The 27,051-nt window shown below is 40.6% G+C and overlaps 2 protein-coding genes across 2 annotated transcripts; one reads left to right on the top strand and one right to left on the bottom strand.

The window, feature by feature from the left end:
• Positions 1–212: 212 nt before the first annotated feature.
• On the bottom strand, positions 213–8,198 carry LOC117032150 (olfactory receptor 1J4-like). The gene is made up of 2 exons (XM_033123429.1): positions 7,702–8,198; positions 213–1,146 (listed from the first exon to the last, which is right to left on the bottom strand). The coding sequence occupies exons 1-2, from the start codon at positions 8,196–8,198 to the stop codon at positions 213–215; spliced, it is 1,431 nt and encodes a 476-aa protein (XP_032979320.1).
• A 13,159-nt stretch (positions 8,199–21,357) lies between these two features.
• On the top strand, positions 21,358–22,399 carry LOC117032384 (olfactory receptor 1L8-like). Its single transcript, XM_033123887.1, has one exon. It carries the CDS (start codon positions 21,434–21,436, stop codon positions 22,376–22,378), a length of 945 nt encoding a protein of 314 aa, XP_032979778.1. The 5' UTR covers positions 21,358–21,433; the 3' UTR covers positions 22,379–22,399.
• Positions 22,400–27,051: the final 4,652 nt, after the last annotated feature.

Raw genomic sequence — 27,051 nt, 5'->3', positions numbered from 1 at the left:
TATAAGAGATGAACAGACAAAAACATTAATTAGGGATACAGAATTATTAACAATCCAAGGAGCAAACTTGGCCTAGTTGACATATTCACAGCACTACATATGACAGCAGAATGCATGTTCTATTGAAGTTATATGGAGATGTCGACCTCGCAATCATCTTAGGAGAGATAGCTCTCTGTGCTCATGACTGCGATCTGAGGATTTAGTGATTGTCACTTGAAGAAGTTAGCCCTATTGACAAACACACGTAGGGCCTGTTTTATGTCTCTGTTCCTCAGGCTATAGATGAAGGGATTCAGCATGGGTGTAACTACCGTGTACATGACTGAAGCAATTATATCTTTGGAATCCCAGGATGAGGAGAAAAAGTAAATGCTTGAGAGTGTCCCATAGTATAAAGATACCACAAAGAGATGGGAGCCACAGGTAGAAAAGGCTTTCAAAAGTCTCTTCGTAGTGGGAACCCTCAGGATGATAATCCCTATACAGATATATGAGCCTAAGACACTCCCCAAAGGCAGGATGGAAACTATTCCGCCCTCTGTAAAGATGACCAGCTCATTGAGGGAGCTGTCCGAGCAGCTCAGCTTCAGGAGCACAGTGAGCTCACATAAAAAGTGGTTGATGGTACTGTCAGCGCAGAAGGACAGTCGGACCACGAGGAGAGTGTGCAAGAGGGCATGGGCAAAGGAGACAACCCAGGAGCCAGCCACCAGCGTCACACACAGCTGCTCCCTCATGATGCTGGGGTAGTGTAGAGGGTGACAGACGGCCACGTACCTGTCATACGCCATCACCGCTAGAAGGAGATTGTCAAAAAATACGAAAACTATAAAAAAATACAACTGAAAAATGCACCCTGCATAGGGGATGGATTGGTCCTGAGTCAGCATGTCCATGAGCATCTTAGGGACGGTGACAGATGAAACAGCAACGTCAGAGCAGGCCAAGTGGCTGAGGAAGAAGTACATGGGCGTGTGCAGGCGAGCGTCCAGCCTGATGAGCAGGATAAGGAGCAGGTTCCCCAGCACCGTGGTCAGGTACATGGCCAGGAACAGGGCGAAGAACGCGCCCTGCTGCTCGGGCCGGATGGGGAGCCCCCGCAGGAGGAAGTGGGACACGCTGCTCTGGTTCTCAGGCCTCATGCTGCCGTGTGTCTGCTGGGGCTGGAGGAGGTTTGGGAATCTCAGGAACCTAGAAAGGATGACAGGACGATCACATCTCGTGGTCCTGCTCTGGGAAAACCATGAACGTGTAAGTCCACTCCTGTTAATTCCTCACTCCTGTGGACACAGGCGCCTTTGCTCCATCCCAGTCTGGCTCCAGGAAAACATCGCACCCTAATCAGCCAACAAGACGTCATGGCGCAGAAGCAAGGGGGCGTTCAGAGTTTCCTTCAGCCATTATTTATGGAACCTCGAGTCTGTGTCGGGACCTCTACCAGGACTGAGGTGCAGCAGTGAACAAGAAAGGAAGGTCCCTGCCCTCTGTGCGTGTAGAAAATGATGAGCATAGAGAGACCATTTCTGCCCAGGCCAGAGCCAAACCATAACAGTTCACTGCGGCAGAAATAGTGGATGAGCCTCGGCAAACTGGTACCAGTTGTTTCTGCCTTAAAGAAACACATGAGACTCCGGTGCTGAGGCGTGTTAGCGCGTTGTCACACTCCTGTGAAGCTGCCGCGTCCCGATGACCTACAGGTGTAACTCACGGACACTGTAATAGTGGGGGCCATTCAAAGCCTTTTGATGCCGGAATAGATCCCAAATCATAATAGTGCTCAAAATATTTTTTTTTAATAAAGCTGAACTTTTGGTGAACAGCTGGGTCCTAGGCTAAAACTTTACCTACGTTTCTAACTAAATGCACACATCAGCTTTACATTCCCAGATTTTAAAACCTCTTCACAGCTGCCTAGGAATTCGTGTTCTTTTACCTATTTTAGTTTTAAGTTATAGAAACAGAAATGATAAAAATTCCATAGACAGAAAACAGTACAGTAGGGGACAGAATGGCACACACACACACACACACACACACACACACACACGCATGTATATCACTATCTATAATATATGAAACATATAATATATATAAATTGATAGATATGTGTTATCATTTTCTGTAGATTAAAAGTTACCACATATTAGCTACTCCATGGGGTTCAGTTCAGTACGTCTGTGTGATCAGAGCCCATGTTCTTAACCAATACACAGGAAACCTCCCTTCTGTTGGTTAGGGGGGGCCAAGCATGATACATTATTTCAGAGTTGTGAGGACCCAAAGGTATCCAAAATTTTCTTAGTCCCCAGCCTAGATAATTTTATTCCTTCATATTTATAAACTTTCAAACTGAAAAAAATTCTCAAATATATTAACTTCTATTTATACAAGAAATATTTACCAAGACCCTCTGTAAGATTCACAAGGCAAATGCAATTCTTTCCGTTTTATACATGTGGAAACTGAGGCTAAGAGTTAAGTAACTTTCCCAAGTTCTCACCACTATTTGATGGAGATTCAGCCCAATAACTTCACACCGATGAAGCTTGGAGTTTTGTTGTTGGTGGTGTCTTTTTCTACCTTTCTCTCTTTTTGTGGGGATATTTAATGAAAGGAAAGGGTTGCAAAATTCTGAATGACTCCTTCACACTCAGCTACATGAAAGTGATAGCAGATCTGTTTCAGGAAACAGGGACTTGCTTAGAGTTCAATTATCTCAGTCAATGGTGCCCCAGAAGGAGGGCCCTTAAGGAAATACTTGAGGTCATGGATGCAAATCAGATGCCCCAAAACACACATGCACACCCAACCACATTCACTGCACCAAAGCACACACCCTCCCATTACTGAGAGGTGCCTTCTGACCCATCCCCTTCCCAGGGAAGACAGTCAGCTGGGGCAGTGAAGCCTGTTCAGTCACAGGTAGTCACTAAATCACCACGCACACCTCAGGCACGTGGTAACGTACCCACGGTGACATACACACAGGCAACAGCAAACAATACACATTCCTGCTCTCACACATGTGTGTGTCACTCACAGACACAGCTCCCACGTGCACTAGCACACACTGCTGAGCTGAGGTTTGAGCCCTTCTGAGCTCGGTTCCTTGGTGAATTCAGGCCTCTTCTCCTCCAGCAGCGAGACCACACTCTCACTCCTGATGCTCTGCTCTCATCGCTCAGCTGTGATGCAGAAATTTATGATCATGGGTTTGAGTCAAGAGTCCCTAATCACACACTGGGAGGCTAGTAACTTGGTCTTCACGCACTGAAACAGGGTCCAGATTGGATCTAACTCAGGAAAATAGTCAGGCTGTGAGTCAGATACGTAGTACACACACATACATGCAATCACCAACTGACATGTACACAGGCATACAGTACACACACACACACATACACACACGCACACTCACGAGCACAGAGTCTCATACACCACCCACGAGCCCACAGGCAGATCCATCACCAGGTGCAGATTTCCAGCTCCTCTGACCTGTACTCATCGTCAGTGAGTTCAGACACCTGCTCCAGGCTGCTGCCCAGCTCCTCAGCTTCTCTTCAGGAGACTCAGTATCTAGATGAAAAGAACTATCTGTGGCCCTAGTATTTCTAACAGACTTTCGTGTTCCCTAATCAGCTCCAGAGAAGTGAGTCTAAAGGTAACACTTAATTACTAATGAGAGGACTGAAACAAAGTCCCCAGGCTTCTGGCTAATTTCTTCCTGTCCTTTGGGGAGCTGCGTGTCCAAGAGCCAGAGGTTCTGGGGTCCCAGGGGATGGTGTCCCTGATGCCAGCTGTGACCTGGATGCCTGTGTTCTTTGGTATTGTTCCAGCTGGGACAAAGGACTTTTCAAGTTTTTATTTTGGAAATGATTCTAAAGATAGAGTTGAGTTGTAAACATGACATAAAGAATTCCTGAGCAGGCTTCACCCAGATTCCCTAATGGGGAACATTTTACTATGTTTACCTTCTGTACGAATGTATATATATATATATAACACAGGCTTTGATTTTTGGCAATATACTATAGTGCATATCATCAGAAGACATGACATCAATGTTTCCAATTACTAGTGTTTTTATCCTTGATCAATTGGCCAAGGTGGTGTCTGCCAGGTTCTCTACTGTAAAGTTACCATTTTAACCTTGAAATTAATAGGTATCATTTGGGTAGGTATTTTTTTAATTAAATTTATTGGGGTGACAATTGTTAGTAAAATTACATAGATTTCAGGTGTGCAATTCTGTATCACATCATCTATAAATTACATTATGTGTTCACCATCCAGAGTCAGTTCTCCTTCCATCACCACATATTTGATCCCCCTTACCCTCATCCCCCACCCCCCAACCCCCTTACCCTCTGGTAACCACTAAATTTTGGGTAGGTATTTTGAGACTATACAAATGTAATTTTTTTCCTATTAAAATTTCACCCACTATATTTAACATCCACTGGTGATTCTTCTGTGACAAAGTTATTGCAAATGTGGAGGACAAATGCTGATTTTCTAATTCTAACATTTCTTCTATTAATATATTTATTAGTTGTATTCTCCTGTAAGAAGGAACTTTCCCTTATTCCCCACTCATTTTTTAATTGATTTATATCATTATGGACTCATAGATTCTTATTTATTCTCTGAGTGATAATCCATTACCGTTGTTATTCATTTTGAAATTTTAGGTATTCACTGCTTACAAGGCTTCTAAATGATGTCAGAGAACCAACTAGGAAATATATATTAAAAAAACACAAAAAGTAATAGCGAGAAACTAAGAAACTAAAGGAATGACTACCCATAGGAGTAGGGTCAGGAGTGAGTAGAAAGAATGGGGGTGGGAACAGTATGTTGATATATAACATAGAATTCAATGTATTTATATGTTTTAAACCCCATAAGTACACACCATAGAGTTCTTTCCAGCCTCTTCTTTACCATGTACATAGCACCTTTCCCCAAGGGTGTGGAGTCATTCCCTTTCCTCAATATGTTTACTTATTTGCTGAATCTTTGAACACGTTATTTCAAAATCTTAAACTCATACCACTTTTTTTTAAAGATTTTATTGGGGAAGGGGAACAGGACTTTATTGAGGAACAGTGTGTACTTCCACGACTTTTTTCCAAGTCAAGTTGTTGTCCTTTCAATCTTAGTTGTGGAGGGCGCAGCTCAACTCCAGGTCCAGTTGCCATTGCTAGTTGAAGGGGGGCGCAGCCCACCATCCCTTGTGGGAGTCGAACCAGCAACCTCGTGGTTGAGAGGACACGATCCAACCAACTGTGCCGTCTGGGAGCTCAGCGGCAGCTTAGCTCAAGGTGCCATGTTCAATTTTAGTTGCAGGGGGCGCTGCCCACCATCCCTTGTGGGACTTGGGGAGTTGAACTGGCAACCTTGTGGTTGAGAGCCAACTGGCCCATGTGGGAATCGAACCAGCAGCCTTTGGAGTTAGGAGCATGGAGCTCTAACTGCCTGAGCCACCGGGCCGGCCCAAATTCATACCACTTTTACTGACACACTATTTGTAGCTCAAAACTTTGTTTCCAGTTTTTCCATTATTGTGAGAGCATGTAGACAAAAATCTGGGTTTAAGAATAAACTTAAGTTAGTTATTTTATTTTCCCCTTAAGTCTAATACGGTATTGATTTTCAATGTAGTTAGGTTCACTTGTTTTCTTTTATTCTATTTTGCTTTATTCACCACCTCTTCTCCTTATTTTTTAGTTGCTAATAGGTAACACAGTCAAAACTACACCAATAAATGTGCTCATCTCCCCATCTTTTCTACCCAGTCCCACCCACCTCCTTTAGGAGAGCAGTCTCACTAGTTTCTCATTTATTCTCCTTGTGTTTCTTTTTCATCAAATGGGCAGATACATGTATGTTTTATCATTTTTACACAAAAAATAGCATGCTATAGATTGCTTGCAAATTTAACAACATATCCTGCTTATCCCTCCATATTGATTCATAGTTATCTTTGCTGTTTTTTTCACTGTTGCAAAGTACTCAATTGCATTGATTTTCCATAGAGTTTCCTTCAGGGGACCTAGAATGAGATGGTGGTGATAATGGTACTAAATGCCACTGAATTGATACCTCAAATGGTTAAAATGGTCAATTTCATGTTACGCACATTATACTACAGTTTTTAAAAATTTAAAGGGAAAGCAAGAAGTAATTTCTACAGAAAGCACAGAATAGTCATAAAATAATAATAATGTATGATTAATAAGTTAATGGATGGCGAATACAATAACAAAATATATATTTAATCAAAAGGGAGAGATAGAAAAGAGAATAATTATGAAAATGATGTTTGAAATAGAAAACATACAGTAATATGGAAAATATAAATTCAAATGTATCATGATTGCATTCGATGTTATTAGATTAAATTCTCCAGAAATATAATAATTGTTTATCTACATAAAAAGATCAAAATCCACCTTTACACCATTAACAGTGAACACCTCACGGATATAAGGACATACAAAAGTTTAGAGTAAAATGATGGAAAAGAAATATTATGTATACACTAGCCTCAAGAAACCTGTATCTTAACAATCTATACTATACTACTAGATGTAGATATAGATATCAAGTATCTATACTACTATCAGAAGAATTAGATGAGATGTTCGTGTAGGATCCATGCCAGAAATAAGAGAAATATCTCCTAATTATAAATGCAGTGCTGTTGTTAAATGTATTTTTAAAATTTCTTTCTGTTTTTTTTTTTTTTTAACAAGCCTTTCTTGTAGGACTTGCCCATGTATTTTGTAATTATTCTTATCATGGCTGATTTCAGTCTACCAACATGATGTCATTGAATGTGAGTTGGAAAAAGAAGCACACAATCAGCTTAAAGCCAATGAAAGCCAGCTTCAGCTCACCACTGCGATATTGTGACGCCAAATCGGTGTGTCCTCAATAACATACTATAAACAGTACATAAGCAAAAAGTGACATATGTCAAAAGGAGAAAAAGACAATCCACATTTATAATTGTGACAGGTTTTGCATAGGATTATGTACATGTCTTATAAGAGATGAACAGACAAAAATATTAATTAGGGATACAGAATTATTAACAATCCAAGGAGCAAACTTGGCCTAGTTGACATATTCACAGCACTACATATGACAGCAGAATGCATGTTCTATTGAAGTTATATGGAGATGTCGACCTCGCAATCATCTTAGGAGAGATAGCTCTCTGTGCTCATGACTGCGATCTGAGGATTTAGTGATTGTCACTTGAAGAAGTTAGCCCTATTGACAAACACACGTAGGGCCTGTTTTATGTCTCTGTTCCTCAGGCTATAGATGAAGGGATTCAGCATGGGTGTAACTGCTGTGTACATGACTGAAGCAATTATGTCTTTGGAGTCCCACGATGAAGAGAAAAAGTAAACGCTTGCGAGTGTCCCATAGTATAAAGATACCACAAAGAGATGGGAGCCACAGGTAGAAAAGGCTTTCAAGAGTCTCTTCGTGGTGGGGACCCTCAGGATAATAGTCCCTATACAGATATAGGAGCCTAAGACACTCCCCAAAGGCAAGATGAAAAGTATTCCTCCCTCAGTGAAGAGGACCAGCTCATTGAGGGAGATGTCCGAGCAGCTCAGCTTCAGGAGCACAGTGAGGTCACAGAAAAAGTGGTTGATGGTACTGTCAGTGCAGAAGGACAGTCGGACCAAGAGGAGGGTGTGCAAGAGGGCATGGACAAAGGAGACAACCCAGGAGCCAGCCACCAGCGTCACACACAGCTCCTCTCTCATGATGGTGGGGTAGTGTAGAGGGTGACAGACGGCCACGTACCTGTCATACGCCATCACCGCTAGAAGGAGATTGTCAAAAGTACCAAAAACTATGAAAAAATACAACTGAAAAATGCACCCTGCATAGGGGATGAATTGGTCCTGAGTCTGCATGTTCAGGAGCATCTTAGGGACGGTGACAGATGAAACAGCAACGTCAGAGCAGGCCAAGTGGCTGAGGAAGAAGTACATGGGCGTGTGCAGGCGAGCGTCCAGCCTGATGAGCAGGATAAGGAGCAGGTTCCCCAGCACCGTGGTCAGGTACATGGCCAGGAACAGGGCGAAGAACGCGCCCTGCTGCTCGGGCCGGATGGGGAGCCCCCGCAGGAGGAAGTGGGACACGCTGCTCTGGTTCTCAGGCCTCATGCTGCCCTGTGTCTGCTGGGGATGGAGGAGGTTTGGGAATCTCAGGAACCTAGAAAGGATGACAGGACCGTCACATCTCGTTGTCCTGCTCTGGGGAAACCATGAACTTGTAAGTCCACTCCTGTTAATTCCTCCCTCCTGTGGACACAGGCGCCTTTGCTCCATCCCAGTCTGGCTCCAGGAAAACATCGCACCCTAATCAGCCAACAAGACGTCATGGCGCAGAAGCAAGGGGGCGTTCAGTTTCCTTCAGCCATTATTTATGGAACCTCGAGTCTGTGTCGGGACCTCTACCAGGACTGAGGTGCAGCAGTGAACAAGAAAGGAAGGTCCCTGCCCTCTGTGCGTGTAGAAAATGATCAGCATAGAGAGACCATTTCTGCCCAGGCCAGAGCCAAACCATAATAGTTCACTGCGGCAGAAGTAGTGGATGAGCCTCGGCAAACTGGTACCAGTTGCTTCTGCCTTAAAGAAACACGTGAGACCCCAGTGCTGAGGCGCGTTAGCGCGTTGTCACACTCCTGTGAAGCTGCCGCGTCCCGCTGACCTACAGCTGTGAACTCACGGACACTCTAGAAATGGGGGCCAGTCAAAGCCTCTTGAAGCCAGAACAGCGCCCAAATCAGAATAGTGCTCAAGCTGTCTTTCCTAATAATGCTGAGTATTTTACTGACTCTACTGTGTGCCGGGCGCTCTGCTAAGGCTTTCCACACATTGCCTAATTAAATCCGCACATCAGCCGTGCATTCCCAGATAAAATCTTCACAGCTGCACCAAGAATGAACATTCCATCACCTATTTTAGCTGTTAGGAAAAAGAAATCAGTATGATATAAGTTCCACATACATATATAAACTATATGTATTGCCAATTTCTGTAGGTTAAAAATGATCAAATATTCATTCAGCACAGGGAATAGAGTCAATAATAACATAACTTTGTATGATGACAGATGATGACTAGACTAATTGTGGTGATAGGTATATAAATGTTTACTCACCATATTTTATATACCTGAAACTAATATAGCACGTCAACTATAATTAAAAATAAATTTAAAGGGAAAAATTATCAAATGTTGACGGCTTCATGCAGTTCAGTCTAACATGTCTGCGTAATCAGAGTCCACGCTGTTAACTATTACACATGGAAGGCCACCCCCATCATTGGTCGGGGAGGCTGGATACCTCCTGTTATTTATGGCTGCAAGTAATTTAAAATTGTCTTAGTTTCTTGCCCAGATAATTCCCTTCATTTATATTCATTTGTTTTCCAATTTACAAAAGACCCTTGCATTCATTGTCATTTATTCAAAATATATATATTTACTGAGGGCCTGTAAGTTTTAAGAGGCAAGTGTCAGTCCTTCCACTTTATAGATTGAAAACTGAGGCCAAGGAGTTAAGTGACTTTTCCAAGGCCTTCTCGCCATTTGGTGGGTGTTCTGCACTCTAACTTCACACAGCATGACACCTCATGAGTCTTTGCCTGGGATGTTAAGTGAAAGTGAAGGGTGAAAAACTCTGAGTGACTCAGTCATACTCATTCATGAAAATCATACCAGATCCATTTCAAAAACAGGGAGTTGCTTGGAGCTTTGGTTATGTCAGCCAGTGGTGCTCCAGAAGAATGGTACTGAAGGAAATAGTTGAGGTTATGGGGGCAAATTAGAAGCCCCAGACACACACACACACACACACACACACACACACTCTGCTGATGTGAGGATTTTAGTCATGTTCCCAATCCCCATTCTAAGGGAAGGCTAGCAGTATGTGGCTCAGCTCACAAACACTGATATACATATAAATCATAAATAACACACAAGGTAAGACATACACAATTTGCAGTAATGTATCACCCACAAACACACACTGCACATCAACACACTCACACATGACACATCTGGTAAACACTCAGCTCACCACATATGCATAACTCAAACCCTATACACACACATTACCGAAAACACTCAAGGCCACACATAATTCAAAAATCTTACAAGAAACACATACCAACAACACACATGCACACCCAGCCACACTCACTGCACCAACAGCACACACCCTCCCGTTACTGAGAGGTGCCGTCTGACCCGTCCCCTTCCCTGAACAGTCAGCTGGGGCAGTGAAGCCTGTTCAGTCACAGGCAGTCACTAAACCACCACCCACACCTCATGCATGTGGTAACGAACCCACGGGAACATACACACAGGCAACAGCAAACAATACACATTCCTGCTCTCACACGCATTTGTCACTCACAGACACAGCTCCCACGTGCACTAGTACACGCTGTTGAGCTGAGGTTTGAGCCCTTCTGAGCTCAGTTCCTTGGTGAGTTCGGGCCTCTTCTCCTCCAGCAGCGAGACAACACTCTCATCCCGATGCTCAGCTGTCATCGCTCAGCTGTGATGCAGAAATTTATGACCATGGGTGTGAGTCAGGAGTCCCTAATCACACGCTGGGAGGCTGGTAACTTGGTTTCCATGCGCTCAAAAAAGGCCTAGATTGGATCTAACTCAGGAAAATAGTCAGGCTGTGAGTCACATATGTAGTACACACACATACATGCAGCCACCAACTGACATGTACACAGGCATACAGTACAAACACACACACACACACACACACACACACACACACACACAAGCACACTCACGAGCACAGAGTCTCATACACCACCCACAAGCCCACAGGCAGATCCATCGCCAGGTGCAGATTTCCAGCTCCTCCGACCTGTACTCATCGTCGGTGAGTTCAGACACCTGCTCCAGGCTGCTGCCCAGGTCCTCAGCTTCTCTTCAGGAGACTCAGAATCCAGATGAAAAGAAGAAGCATCTGTGGCCTCAGCATTTCTACAGATGTTCATGTTCCTTAAACAGCTCCAGAACAATGAGCAAAAAGATGACATTTTAATTACCAGTGAGAGGACTGACACAAAGTCCCCAAGCTCCTGGGTTAGGGAGGAGCCACCATAGTATAATTGGCCAATGTCTTACTATGCTTAGGGGAGCTGAGTGTCCAGGAGCCAGAGGGGACTGAAGCTCCGGGGAACAGTGTCCCTGATGCCAGTGATGCAATTCTTCTTGGACATACTTCCAGGTGGGAAAAGGATTTTTTAAAAAACAGTTATAATGGCTTGTTGAGAAAGGTTTTCACAAGCTTGGGGGAAACTATTAAGAAATGGTGAGGGTTAGCAACATGGAAAATGGATGCAAGAGGAGGGAGTGGTTATCAGAGCATAGTGAGACTTGTGGGTGTAAGACAGCCGCCATCAACCCATGGTCCAGCAGGGAGGAAAGCAGGAGAATATATGCCCCAGCCTCTCTTTCAGCCTGCCTTTTGATCTCTTGCTTATGCTTTCTGTTGGTCAAAGCCAAAGGGCCAGGGAGCCCAGTTGATACAACCCATAAAGTTCAGACTCCTGAGACAAAACAGGATGAAGGCTGGGGAATGACCTACAGGGGCATGTGGAGAATATCTAGCATACATTAGATCATAGATAATGTAGATAACATTTTCTGGATGGCAAATACGCCAGTACGTTTTATTCTACACATACGCTTCCTTTCTCAGTGTAAAACTACAGTTTTATCATAGAGACTGTAAACACTTAAAGAGCAGGGGTGAAATTTTATAGAATTACCTTCCTGTGTCCTGCCCGTGGCTCAGCCGTTCATATTCTGTCTCTGACAAGAATATTTTGGAATATTATAAGTATCTGCCTGGTTGCCAACTTTAAATTTAGTGATGTAACTACAGGATGTTCTGTTCTATCTTATTGACCAATTGTGGACAAAAGTTTTTTTTTTAACTTTTTATTTTGAAATCATTTCAGGCTTACAGGAAATTTAAAATTATACCAAAAACAAAAAACAAAAAAACCCATATACCTTTCCCCCAGAGTCCCCAAAAGTAAATATTCAACCACGTTTGCTTTATTATCATGTAGGTGCGCATATATATCTCCGATTCAGGATAGAGGTCTTTGGCAGATGCACCGCAATGCTTATTATCAGAAGGCGACTGATAACAATTTTTCCAATAACTAGGGGTTTTAACATTGGCCAATTGACTAAAGTGGCATCAGCCAGGTTTCTCTACTGTGAAGTTACTATTTTATCTTTGAAATTAGTAAATACAACTTGGGTAGACATTTTGAGGCTATAGAAAAATATGCTATTTCTCATTAAAATTTCAGCCATGATATATATGACATAATACTTAATAAGAATTTGGTGATTCTTGCCTGAAACAATTATTGGAGTGGTGGTAGCCAAATGGTGACTTTTCTCATTTCATCGATCCAAAAGTACATGTACTAGTTCTCTGTAAGAGGGAAGTTTCCCTTCTCTACCATTTTCTTAATCAACTTATCTATTTCATTATGGATTCATAGATTCTCATTTAATCTCTGAGTCACATAATCCATTATAGTTCTTATTCTTTTGAAGCTGAAATTATTCCAGATTTGGCCATGTGGGAGCTGGCTCCTGTGTTCCCATGATTCATTGAGCATTTCCTTACTTTCAGACTCAGCAAAATTTCCCCAGGTTATCTTCCTATGTCCTGTCTCCAACCCTAGAATCAGTCATCTTTCTCAGTAACCGGGGTTCCTTTTAGAGAAAAATGGTATTTAGAGAGAAATTTTGTTAGGTATGTTCATTGCTTACAAGTCTTCTAGACCATCTCAGAAGATGCAGCTAGAAAATATATGTAAAAGAAATACAGGAAGTATAAACAAGAAACTAATAAACCAGTAGAAATGGTTACTCATAGCAGGCGGGTTGGGAATAAAGTGAAAAGAAGGGGGGATGTGAATAGTATAAATTTTGGTATATAATACATAAATTTCAGCCTATTTATTCATGTATTAAAAATCATGAGTTCATACTGATACCTCCATTTCCAGTTTGACACCGTAGAGTTCTTTCTAGCCCTCTTTATTTCTATGTATGTGACACTTTTTCCCAATAGTGAGGACTCATCCCCTTTTTTAACAGTATTTTTGCTTATTCACTAAACCCTAGAATACAGATTAAGTAATTTCATAATCCTAAACCCATATCACTGTGAATGACCAAACTAACTGCAGTTGGATATTTTTTCTTTTTTCTTTTAATTAAGTTTATTGGGGTGACAATTGTTAGTCGAGTTACATAGATTTCAGGTGTACAATTCTGTATTACATTATCTATAAATCCCATTGTGTGTTCACCACCCAGAGTCGGTTCTCCTTCCATCACCATATATTTGATCCCCCTTACCCTCATCTCCCACTCCCCACCCCCTTACCCTCTGGTAACCACTAAACTATTGTCTGTGTCTATGAGTTTTTGTTTCTCATTCATTTGTCTTGTTCTTTTGTTGTTTTTGGTTTATACACCACATATCAGTGAAATCATATGGTTCTGTGCTTTTTCTGTCTGACTTATTTCGCTTAGCATTATATTCTCAAGATCCATCCATGTTGTCACAAATGGTCCTATTTCATCTTTTCTTACCGCCGAATAGTATTCCATTGTGTATATATACCACAACTTCTTTATCCATTTATCTATCGAAGGACATTTTGGTTGTTTCCATGTCTTGGCCACCGTAAACAAAGCTGCAATGAACATTGGAGCACACGTGTCTTTATGGATAAACGTTTACAGATTTTTTGGATAGATACCCAGGAGAGGGATTGCTAGGTCATATGGTAATTCTATTTGTAATTTTTTGAGGAACCTCCACACTGCCTTCCATAGCGGCTGCACCAGTCTGCATTCCCACCAACAGTGTATGAGGGTTCCTTTTTCTCCACAGCCTCTCCAACACTTGTTATTATTTGTCTTGTTGATGATAGCCATTCTGACTGGGGTGAGGTGATATCCCATTGTGGTTTTTATTTGCATTTCTCTGATGATTAGTGACGTTGAGAATTTTTTCATATGTCTATTTGCCATTTGTATGTCCTCTTTGGAGAAATGTCTCTTCAGGTCCTCTGCCCATTTTTCAATTGGGTTGTTTGTTTTTTTGCTGCTGAGTTGCATGAGTTCCTTGTATATTTTGGGGATATTTTTTCATAATTATTTTTTTCTTTATTCTGAGGGTGTAGAGACAAAATACTGTATTCAGGAATTACTTGGGTTGGTTATTTTAAGTTCTCCTTCAGTGTAATCACATTATTCATTTGAAATACAGTTCATTTGTTTTGTTTTTATCCTATTGTTTTGGTTCCCAATCCTATTTATTTATTTATTTATTTATTTATTTATTTATTTATTTATTTATTTATTTGAGGCAGGTGAAAGATAACATGGTCAAAACATACAAATAGGTACACCCATCTCCCCATCCTTCCTGCACATTCCTGCCCAGCTCTTGCAGGAACCAGTCACTAGTTGCTGACTCCTTCCCTGTTCCTTTTTGCTCAAACGAGCCCAGACGTATTTTTGTATTTCTCTTCCATTCTCATAAAAAGGGTAGCATGCAGCTGACCCTCTCTGATACATTGCGCTTTTACATTAACAATATATCTTGGATAGAAGAGCTAAATTTATAAATGACAAAAGTAGAGCCTGCTAATTGCTTTAGAGTATGGATTGGTGTGAAATAATTGACTTTAGTTGTTAACACCGTTAGGAAGACTATTCCTTCGAAATTTAAATGCCTTATCTGGAGAGGTGAAGTAAGTTTCTCAAGTAAGACAGGATACGGAGAGAAAGGAAGGTCCACAGGCCTAGGAAGTCTTTTGGTAGATTGGAAAGGCATGGCTAATTGTAGCAGAGATTCATCCTCAACAGTAATGGCCGACAAAGGTGACTGCAGTCTCTCATGTGACTTCAGTTGGCACGCTGGTCCTAATACCATACCCAGTGTGACATAGTGACCATGGTTATCGGAATTTTTTTTTTTTTAATTTACTGGGGTGACAATTGTTAGTGAAATTACATAGATTTCAGGTGTACAATTCTGTATCACATCATCTATAAATTACATTGTGTGTTCACCACCCAGAGTCAGTTCTCCTTCCATCACCATATATTTGATCCCCCTCACCCTCACCTCCCACCCCCCACCCCCCTTACCCTCTGGTAACCACTAAACTATTGTCTGGGAATTTTTTAAAAGGCTCTCTCAAACATTTCACACCTGGAGACTTACCCAATGGAGCAGGGCATGAGCTTAAATTCAAGAGCAGAATGCCATAGATTTTTGTAGGAAAATATGAATAATAATGCTGTACTGAGTCTAGGTAAGACGTTTATTCAGTAATGCTCCAAATAGAACCCTAAAATGAAGACCTAAATAAAGAAATAAAGTAAAACCTCATTTTCAAACAGTAAGCGCACAGCAGGAATGTGATGAGGTAGGGGAGCGAGAGATGCTGCAAATCAGAGCACATCCCAGGAACACAACACCATGGCATTGCACCCGAATCCGTTTAACTGGGAAGATGACCCACAACGGGCCAGTTCAGGAAGGGGAGTGGAGATGGCTGGGTCTGTTTAGGTATTACCTATTTTATACTGAGGTTGAATGCTAGAAATAAAATCACCATCTTGAAGAGATATCTGCACCCCCCCCCACCATGTTCATTAAGCTTTTCTTAAATAGCCAAGACATGGAAACAACTTAAGTGTCCATCAATAGATCAATGGGTAAAGATAAGTAAATAAATTATATATATATATATAGTATTTGGCCATAAAAAAGAAGGAAATCCTGTCATTTGCAACAACATAGATGGACCTTGAGGGCATTATGCTAAGTAAAGTAAGTCAGACAGAGAAGACAAATACTATAAATACTATATAATCTCATTTATATGTGGAATCTAAGAAAAACAGAACTCAAAAACAGAATAGATTAGTGGTTGTCAGGAGCGAGGAACGGGGGATGGGAGAAACAGGTGAACGTGGTCAAAGAGTACAAACCTACAGGTATAAAATGAACAACTTCTTATTGTAATTTACAGCATGATGACTGTAGTTAAAAAGACTGTACTGTGTATTTGAAAGTTACTAAGGCAGTAGATTTTAAATGTTCTCACCACAAAAAAAGTTGTACCTATGTGAGGTGACAGATGTGTTAACTAGCGTTGTTGTGATCATTTTGCATACAAGGTCGGACAGTTAAGTTCACGAACTCATCCTAGAAAAAGTACTACATACCTCATTACTGAATATCACTAGGGTCACCTTTGAAGTACTCCCCTTGGGAAGCTATGCACCGATGCCAGCGCCTAGTCCATCCTTCAAAGCAATTTTGGAACTCTTTTTCTGGAATGGCCATCAGAGCTGTTGTCGTATTACACTTGATGTCCTCAATGTCATCAAAATGTCTTCCTTTCAATATTTCCTTTATCTTCAGGTAAAGAGAGAAGTCATTGGCGGCCAGATCAGGTGAGTAAGGAGGGTGTTCCAATACAGTTATTTGTTTACTGGCTAAAAACTCCTTCACAGACAGTGCCATGTGAGCTGGTGCATTGTCGTGATGCAAGAGCCATGAATTGTTGGTGAAAAGTTCAGGGCGTCTAACTTTTTCACGCAGCCTTTTCAGCACTTCCAAATAGTACACTGGGTTAACTGTTTGTCCAGTTGGTACAAATTCATAATGAATAATCCCTCTGATATCAAAAAAGGTTAGCAACATCGTTGCAACAAGTTCACAAAACTAATTGTCAGACTTTTATTTCAAATCATTGCATTGCACACCTTAAACTTACACAATGTTATATGTCAATTATATCTCATTAAAGCTGAAAATAAATAAGTATTTGTTGAATGGAAGAATAGAAAGAAGGAAGGCCACATGAATATTTAGTGGAGGACGCAGGACCCAGGGCTTTCTGTCTTGGTAGTACTTATTCTTAATATGTAGCTTAATATTTATTTGTTTGTGTGTTTGTTTGTTTAGATTAACATTTACAAATTAAACTCAAGGCTAAGGAAAAAGACACACGTGTTGCATGAGTCAGTGGTTTATACTGAGGGCTACAGAAGAATGTGTATTTCCTGTAAGATTGTTGTGGATGATGTTCACCAGAATACACGATACTCTCTATATAAAATCCAAAAGGACATTTGTCTCTGGTGTCAGTGCCAGTTGTTATTCCCATTTTCCAGGTAAAAAAACTGAGGTTCATAGAGGCAAAGTAACTTGTTAAAAGCAGCGAAGTGGCAAGGCCAGCATTCTAATAAATACCTCCTTTCCTCAACAGTAACCCTCAAAACACTGCTCTGAGCTTACGCTCTGAAAACATGTGAATTTTGCAAAGCCCCTTTGCTTGACCCAGTGTTTTAAACATACATAAACCAACACTAACCTAATCCCACATAGAAAAAAGTCTAAGCCACGTGCCTCTCCAGACACTGGAACACACATACACACCATTGATCTGCTCTCCCTGAATCCCCTGACAACTGCAACCTCCTTGTAATGATCTATGACCAGCCCAATTCTAGAACATACCTTGGTCTACATCTGAATGTCCAAACGTAAAAAATATTCACCCACATAATAAATATCTGTCCACCCTTGATAACCCGTAGCTGGGGAAACTGAAGTATGCCCTTGAGGTGTTGCAGTAAGGTTAAGAAGCTCTGAGATTAGCCCCAACATCTAGGCAGGAAGCCTCCGGGGTCCTCTTCCCCTTTGGAGTCAGCTCTGCTAACTGTGATTCTTATCTGGCTGGAGAGATCACAGGATACATTCCCCTGAGAGGTCATCACACCACAACTCCCTCCCCTAACAAGGGCTCCAGAGGCCAGCAAAGTGGAGCTGAAGCTCATAAGACGCTGACGGGGCTTCCACTATCAAGAGTCAGGGCGCCGCTGCCTTCTGAGATGAGGAGCTGGGGAAAGCAGCCACATTCTGGGGACCAGACGTTAGGAAAGAAACGAGGGGGTTTGAGGCCAGTGCAAGACAACGTGTTATCCCTTTAGAGTATTAGTTCCTCCCTCCTTTCCTGTTCCTCCCCTTGTTAATTAGAATTTCATGGGAGAAACATGAGGGAGCTGAGCTTTGGCTGAGAAGCAGACTTGTTGCTGATTAGCAGATGTGGCGCAGATCAGCTTCTGGCGAAACTGGGAAGGAAAGAAAAGCATCTGGATTAGAAGGTGAGCTGCAGGAAGCCGGCCATTCCATTTGGTACTTATTCTTTCCTCCCTGATAGTTTCAAATATTTTGTGTATTAAGAAGTCATAGGGTCCAACTAACACTTGCACCTGGCTTTTGGTTTTCAGCCCATTCAGTCTGACCTCTAGGCCATCTAAAACATAGGTTTTGGTGCAAGCAAAACCCCATCAGTAGAACAAAACAAAACAAAACGGTTGTATTCCCAGCCTCATCCATTCACCTTGTGCTTTTAGAATTGTTCTTCCTGATTCTCAGATTGAAAACCTTCTTCCCTTTTTTCTAGTCCTCAGCATGGGTGATCGCCACGTCTATGACACGGTCCACCCAACCTCAGTAATTAACCCAAATCTCCCCTGATTTCTTGTAGTCCGCGTTCCCCAGGCAGCCCAGCCCGTTCACGAATGACTCATTTTTTGACTTGATCTGTGTTTGAAAAACTGTTTTTTAAACAGGGAATCTCACTTGCTATTCATGAAACATCAGGCATCAGCTTGGGGGCAGGAGACGGAGGACAAACGAACACCCATCTTTTGTGTAAAGTCCAGGGCACTGTCCACTGCACAGACACAACTCCACACACCAGACACACCTCAGCCTGCATGGCCAGTTTTTTCCCACCTGACTTTGGCCAGTTAATCATGGATATTCAAATTTTCAAATGCTACCACCTGTACAGCACAGAACGGCAGGTCACCTCTCTTGCAAACACAAGGATAGATTCTTGTATAGATGGGAGAAGAAAGCTTGTCAGTTAAAGGGGATAGAAAGGTAGTCCATGAGGAAATGATCACCGTGAGTAAGGAAAACAGTGCCTGTCCATGACTGTGAAATATATCTACAGACCAATATTTACACCAAAACATTAAGAGGTGGAACATACGGGTTAAGAGCATGAGCTTCTAATTAAATCTGCTTGGGGCTCACATCCTGATGGTGACTCACTTCCTTAATGGCCTGGAGCAAACCCCTTCACCTCTCTAAACCTCTCTCTCTGGTAACAGCAGGGGCCTCGTAATCCTTTAAGATTTAGTGAGATACTTGGTATAAGCCTGTACTAAATTTTCGATAAATATTGGTTATTAGTATTAACTTTAATTGCTGATTCGTTCGAATCATTCAATGCATAAATAAATATTCCTTCTATAACAAAGTCTTGTAAACTCGTGAAATCAGTCTGGCAGTTTGGAATGAGGGATATAATATTTTAAGCACGTGAATTAATTGATATTGAGAACACCCAGGAATAGCAGATCGGGGAAGATGACACTGGGGCTGAGAAGATCAACAGTTTCTCCTGAGTGTTTACAATATGGGTGTCTCTCTTCTAAGTGCTTTAAATGCATTATCTCACTAGATCCTCATAAGAACGTGGATATCTAGGTCCAATATTACACATGAGGAAACTGAGTACTACAGATGTTTAGTAAGTTACAACTAAAATGTAAGTATGTTTTAAAAGATCTACTCTCAGCAACTTTCAAATATGCAACACAGTATTATTAACTATAGTCATCAAGCTGTACATTGCATCATTTAATTGTTAATGAAATTACAGCATTTAATGATTAAATGAGTTAATATATTAACATATCAATGTTACATGAATTAGTATATTAATATGTAACATAAAATGTTTTTAAATGCATGAAAAGTTCCATGTAATAAGCCCATTCAAAATGTGTGAAAGCATATGCTGCCCCTAAAGAAATTATTTTTTAAACAATTTGGTGATAAAAGTATATTCATTGTAGAGATTTTTGTAGTAACCAAGAATATATAAATAACTAATGTCTCAAAATGTTGGAAAATCCCTATGTAATATGTCCATTCACAAGGTATGGATGAATATACTGACTCTAAAAGAATTGATTTAAAAGACTTTGCTAATACCAGATCTCTCATTGCAGAGTTTTTTTGTAGTAGCAAAAAACAGAGGCCACTTTGATGTCTGTCCAGGTAACTGGATATGACTGGGGAAAAAAAGAACCATATATTTTAAAAATTAACATGTTTCTCCAGTGGGACCCATAACAAGGAGACCTGGAAGCAAATGGAAATTGTCGAAACACTGTTTGCTCCTCTTTCTCTCCCTTCCTCCTTCTCTCCCTCCCTCTTTCTCTCCCTCCCTCCCTCCCTCTCTTCCTTCCTTCCTTCCATCTGTCATGTTTCTTAAAACCCTAATGTCAAATAAATGGTCATTTCACTTTAAAAAAAAAAAAAACATTAACATGTTTCTCATAGGTATTTTTAGATACATAGATGAAAGATGGATTTTAAAAACATTCATTGAATACTCAGCAATTGATGCCTACCCTATGCAAATGTGATTTAGGACAGGGGGTTACAGAAAGGGAAAATAATTTGCAAAAGAGGTGAGACTTGCAAAGACTGATGATGATAGAATGCCATGAGCCAAGGAGGATGACCTTGCATTTTGTACCCAGAGGGGGAGAAAAAAAAAAAGAACACTTTTTTGAACTGGGTTCAACATTCCTCTCAGATTTGCCCTGTTGGTCATTTTGGCAAACCCTATTTTTTCCCAAGACAATGCTAAGATGAGCTTCAGAATGACACAACTGAATTTGCTTTGATAGGGAATGAGTGTCCTGTGACCTTTCTATCTAAAGTACCTCCATCTGCACTCCCCTTGCCACTCCATTCCTTTATGTACTGATTTATTTTGTTCTCAGGTTTTATCCCTACCTGATATTATATCACATATTTTGTTTGTTGATGATCTATCTCCCCAACTAGGACATGAACTGCACAAAAGCAAAGATGTCTGGTTTTAGTCCTCCGTCCCCAACAGGGAAACGCTGCTTTTCAAAGAATAGGAACTAATGAACTTGAATCAGAGAGGTCCATCTCTGATGGTTTCTAAAGGAAAACTCTTATCTATCCCTCTAGCTTTGAATGTAAAGCCCTGGAGATGCCCATGGATTTGGGAAGGGAGAACCTCATCAAGGCCTATGAGGTTGACAAGCTGTCCCTGTAGCTAATTGTGACCAAACAGAGGAAACACAGACTTGCTGGGTTCTCACAATTTAGGTTATGGAATCAGAGCATGTTAAATAACCAAATTTCTGGTATATAACTAGATCCAAGTCAATGGAAAAAGTCAACCAAACCAGCAGTGTCTCTGAGTTCATCCTCCTGGGACTGTCCTCCCGGCCTGAAGACCAGGTGCCACTCTTTATCCTCTTCCTCATCATATACGTGGTCACCATGACAGGGAACCTCCTCATCATCCTGGTTATCTGTTCTGACCCCCAACTCCAGACCCCCATGTATTTCTTCTTGAGTTTCCTGTCTTTCACTGATATTTGCTTCACAACAACCATCGTCCCCACGATGCTAGCTAACTTCCTGTCAGAGAAGACCATCTCCTATGCTGGGTGTCTGACACAGATGTATTTTATTTATGCTTTGGGCAACACTGACAGCTTCCTTCTAGCAGTCATGGCCTTTGACCGCTATGTGGCCATCTGTGACCCCTTCCACTATGTCACCACCATGAGCCATCGCCGCTGTGTCCTACTGGTGTCCTTCTCCTGCTCATTTACTCACCTCCATTCTCTCCTACACACACTTCTGCTGAATCATCTCACCTTCTGTGACTCCAATGTTATCCATCACTTCCTCTGTGACCTCAGCCCTCTGATGAAATTGTCCTGCTCCTCCACATTTGTAAATGAAATTGTGATAATGACAGAAGGACCTGTGGTTTTGGTGACCCCCTTTCTATTCATTACTTTCTCTTACATACGAATCCTCATCGCAGTTCTCAAAATCCCCTCAGCAGCTGGGAAACGCAAAGCCTTCTCCACCTGTGGTTCTCACCTCAGCGTGGTAACACTCTTTTATGGAAGCATCTTCTATGTCTATTTACAACCCCTGTCCACCTATACTGTCAAGGACTACATAGCAACAATTGTCTACACAGTGTTGTCCTCCATGCTAAACCCTTTTATCTACAGCCTGAGAAACAAAGACCTGAAGCAGGGTCTGAGGAAGCTGATGGGCAACAGGACATTCCAGGTAGCACCCTCTTGACAAACCCATTGGAGTCTGCTCCACTTGAAGCTGGTCTCTGCTGGTTCTTGGTGAACAGTCAAACTGTTGGAGGTTAGCATTTTTAACCCACGTGAGACAAGGCTATTGTGGACACATACAACCATTGATGACATCCCACCAGCTGGCCCAGCCTCTGCTTAAATCATGATACTCTTCCTCCACTTTCCTACAAAGATCCATTCCTTTCTCATATTCCAATTACTGCCTTAATTCTTTTCTCCAAAATATTTCCTGAACAAGCTTCTCTCTTTTTATTAAGACATCCTCTAAAACCCTTCCCATTTCAGTATATTGCTGAAAACAATTACTTAATTTATAGCCGTTAAATGCCTTAAATACTTGAAGAGGGAAAAAAATGAAGGGACAGAGGGAAGAAGAGGAGGAGGAGGATTACATTTTAGCTAATTTTATAATTTGGGAGAGTTTTTTAATTCTTTATTTTTCTCTTTCTAAAATTTTTACTCTTATTTTCCTATCCTCTATACTGCAGTTTTATTTCTTTTAAATTTTCTCTAATTTGTTTCCATACAATTAAAAAATGCTAATGGCCAGGAAGAATAAGAATCAAGAATGGTATCATGAAAATTATCCATTTCACATTGGGGAGGTTGCACCCTTTCTTCATCCAGCTATCCCTAAACCTGTATGTCTAAAAATACATGATTTAATACTTTATTTGAGAAACTCCAACCCTTAGAAATCTAACTCAGAGAAATATTATCAGAAATGTATACTGAATATACATATATACATACATATATGTAAAATCCCAGTTTATAACAAGTAAAAATTGGCAACAACCTAAAATCCTATCAAGAGGGAATGGAGAAATTAATTATGATTAATTATATAGACTGTAACAATATGCAGCATGTTCAAAGAATCAGATGGATCTCTATTACTTCCTTGAAAAGCTATTAAGTAGAAAAGTCAAGATGGGGAGCAAAGTATAAAAGTATGGATGTTCAGATTATCATGCTGAGTGAAATAAGTCAGACAGAAAAAGTCGAGAACCATATGATTTCCCTCATATGTGGAATACAAAACTGAAAGAAACAAATGGACAAAACAAACAAACAAAAACTCATAGACACAGACAACAGTTTAGTGGTTACCAGAGTGTAAGGGGGAGAAGGGGTAGTAAACGAGGATAAAGGGGGTCAAATACATGGTAATGGAAGGAGAACAGACTCTGGGTGGTGAACACACAATGCAATATATAGATGATATATTATAGAATTGTACACTGGAAACCTATAAATTTTATTAAGCAATGTCACCCCAATAAATTTAGTTTAAAAAAAAGTAAGAATCCATTATGTTTAAAATATGTATATGAATATGTATATGTGTATAGTCACTAGAGTAAGAAGTGAAGTGCAGGGGTACAGAGAGGGAGAGAATTTCCACTTCTCTATACACATTCATAATGTCTGAATTTGTTTAAATAAATATTTATTGCTCATGGAATTTAAAACTATTCATAAATCAGATGACCAATGGAATGGGGAAAGACTTGCTTTGTAAGGTACCAGCTGAAGAGAAACGTTCCAGGTGCTTGCATGTCTGAAAAACATTTTTTGGCTCTTTCCCTTGAATGATAATTTGATAGGATGTAGCATTTAGTTACTAAAACTTTTGAAACTTTACAGACATATCTGCATTCTCCTACTGCATCAAGTGTTTTCAGTGAGAAACAAGAGGTCATTCTCATTTGTGTTCCTTTGTGTTCTCCTCCCCTAACCACAGTCTATAGACAGACTACACCAAAAATGGCCACGCTGCCAGTCTACAGGCCTTGGACAGCAGACCCTAATTCTACCCACTTTATTCCAAGCCTAGGTATGGGAGCCTGATCATTGTCCCTAGAAACTGACATCCAATTCTAAAATTTAAATGGAAATGAAAATGACCTAGAACAGCCAAGATGATCTTGAAGAAAAAAAAATCACAAAGTTGGAGAACAAATATAACCAAATATCAAGACTAACTGCAAAGCAAAAGTAATTAAGGCAGCGTAGCCTTTGTATAAGAATATATTAATAGAGCATTGTAACAGAATAGAGAACCCAGAAGTAAATCCTTATTTATATAATCACTTGATTTTTTGGCAAAAATGCCAATGCAATTTAATGGGGAAAGGAGGGCCCATTTAATACATTATGCTGGAGTAACTGGATATGCACATAGAAAACAATTAAACCTTGACCCCTTACTCTATGCCATACACAAAAATTAATTCAAAGTGGCTTATAGACCTAAGTAAGGGCTAAAACTGTAAGATTTCTTGAAGAAAACAGAAATACATATATATATATTCATTACCTTGAGATGAATGAAGATTTTTTTGGTCAGGAAACACAAAGGACTAACCAACCACAAAAGAAAAATTATTAAATTGAGTTCATCAAAATTGAAAACTTCTGCTCATCAAAAGACCCCTTAGGAAGTGAAAAGGGAAAAGTATTCACAATACATATATCTGATAAAGAACATTTCAGAATACATAAAGAGCTCATGCAAATCAATAAGCAAAAGTACAAAACTCAATTTCTTAAAGTGGGCAAAAAACTTGAACAGTCATTTTACAACAGAAGATATTCACATGGCCAATACCACATGTGAGAAAACACTCAACATCATTCCTTATCAGGGAAATGTAAATTAAAGTCACAACACAATACCACTGAACACTCAATAGAATGGCTACAATTAAAAAGACAATACAAAATTTTGGTAAGATTTGGAGCAACTGAAACTGTCATATGTTGGTGTTAGGAGTGTAAAATTATAGAATCACTTTGGAAAACAGTTTGGCAATTCCTAATAAAATGAAACATACAACTACCTTACTTCTATTTTTTTAAGAAAAAGCTTGTGCAAAAAAATTCATAGCAGCTTTCTTTATTCATAAGCGAAGCTAAAAACTACCCAGATGTTCATCAACAGGAAAGCAAATAAATAATCAGTAAAAAGTTATACACTTAAGAGTTAAGTCACTTTACTCTATGTAAATTATTCCTTAATTTTACAAAAAGTTGAATGACCTGGAGGTGATGAACAAAGGCTTTTGGGACGATTCTGCACTGGTACACAATATAGATTAATATCAGGCAAATGTGTGCTTCATCAAAATGTAAGGGATAACAGAAAGGAATATCTTTGGGAATTTTAGGAGGTGCAGAGGTGGGAATGAGAGAGTCAGGAATGATGCTACCTATCACCTCACAAAACTTATCTTCACCTCACAAATTTCTGTTTTGTGAGTCCAATTGACTTGAATCCAGGATAACATTTGCATTTTTGCTCAGAATTCTATTTAGATTCCTCTAAATTTGTGCATAGTCCTAAAGGAAAAATGGGCTGGATAGCGACTTCACCGAGAGCTAAATTAAGACTGACCATGGATGATGCCTCACTTCGTCTTGGTAGATGTACTATACAGTCCCATCATCCTTTGCCTTTCTACTCCTTCCTAGAATTGGACAAAAGCAGCTCTGGAAAGCTTAATCCTGCTCCATGCCTGTAGAGGGCAGTATAGCTGAACCAGAAATGTCTATCCAGAGAAGCCCAGTCTGGGTTAAGCAGGTAGTCATTTGAAAAGTGGGAGAACCAGGGCAGTTGAAAAGAGACATAATGGGAAATAATGGCAGGGAAGGGAGTTGTCATTCTTTTCTCAAGAAACTACCTCAGAGCAAGAGAATAATATTCTTAGCTGTTTCTCTCCTATGTGGTGCTGAGTAAAGGCCAATACAGGAAGATGCCCCAGGATTCATTTTTCCCTGAGAAGGAGAATTGGACCAAAGCCATATTACAATAATTTCCTGAGAATTTATGTATACAATTTGGGTATTTCATCAAACAGAGTTCCTTGATGACCTGCCTATATAATAGTAGATTGGGATTATCATTTTAGTCACATTTTGCTTTTATATGTCACATTTTAGTCACATTTTGCCAATTCTCTGTAGCCCTAAGAGGATTCCTTCCTTTGAACTTCGCTGGACATACTGTGACTGTCAACTAACAACCGCTGTGTTATGTTTCTGTAAACCAGGATGACACCCTAATGAAAGCAAGTACCTGGGTTTGAGGAAGACACATTGCTGTTGTCTGCCCAGTGTGTTGGAATCTAAAATTTGCTCTTTTGACTCTACCAGATATGAGTGTGGATGGAAAACTATACTGGCAGGCATTCAAGGAATCAGTGATGTCTGAGAAGGGAGTATTGCCATGACATGGTTGTCACATATCAATGATGATTTCACTCTGGAACTTCCAAAAAAAAATGATTATGGGAAGCCTTTAGGGTACTTGAACTGAACTGCACCTGCCAAGTGAATATGCTCATGACATGCTCATATGGCAATTTCTTGAGGAACACAGTACTTTTTTCGGAGCACATCATGTACTCGACTTAGGCCCATGCCACAAATACTCATGGCAATACTTGTGATCACATAACATTGGTCCAGAGGACTATGAGGGACTTGGGGAGTTAGGAGCTTGATGAAGTGTGTTCAGTCAAGTTGAAAGTACTTTCCTGGAGAATCATTAGAGTCTAACTGGTCACTTGAGGGAGTCCTCTTCCAGAAAACTGACTGAACTTGGCACTTGGCCCAGAAATATGATGAAACTGCCTTTGAATGGAC

This window comes from Rhinolophus ferrumequinum, chromosome 12 (genome assembly GCF_004115265.2).
Source record: "Rhinolophus ferrumequinum isolate MPI-CBG mRhiFer1 chromosome 12, mRhiFer1_v1.p, whole genome shotgun sequence".
In the NCBI taxonomy this organism is placed as follows: Eukaryota; Metazoa; Chordata; class Mammalia; order Chiroptera; family Rhinolophidae; genus Rhinolophus; species Rhinolophus ferrumequinum.
Note: the sequence above shows the minus strand (reverse complement) of the source record. Positions and strands in the feature narration are given on the sequence as shown.

Excerpts from the sequence above, each read along its gene's own strand:
- LOC117032150 (XM_033123429.1), bottom strand. The coding sequence starts at position 8,198 with ATGAGGCCTGAGAACCAGAGCAGCGTGTCCCACTTCCTCCTGCGGGGG. Across the intron at positions 1,147-7,701 it reads ACCCTCCTCTTGGTCCGACT|CATGAGGCCTGAGAACCAGA; the intron begins GTCCTTCTGCAC and ends GACACACGGCAG.
- LOC117032384 (XM_033123887.1), top strand. The coding sequence starts at position 21,434 with ATGGAAAAAGTCAACCAAACCAGCAGTGTCTCTGAGTTCATCCTCCTG.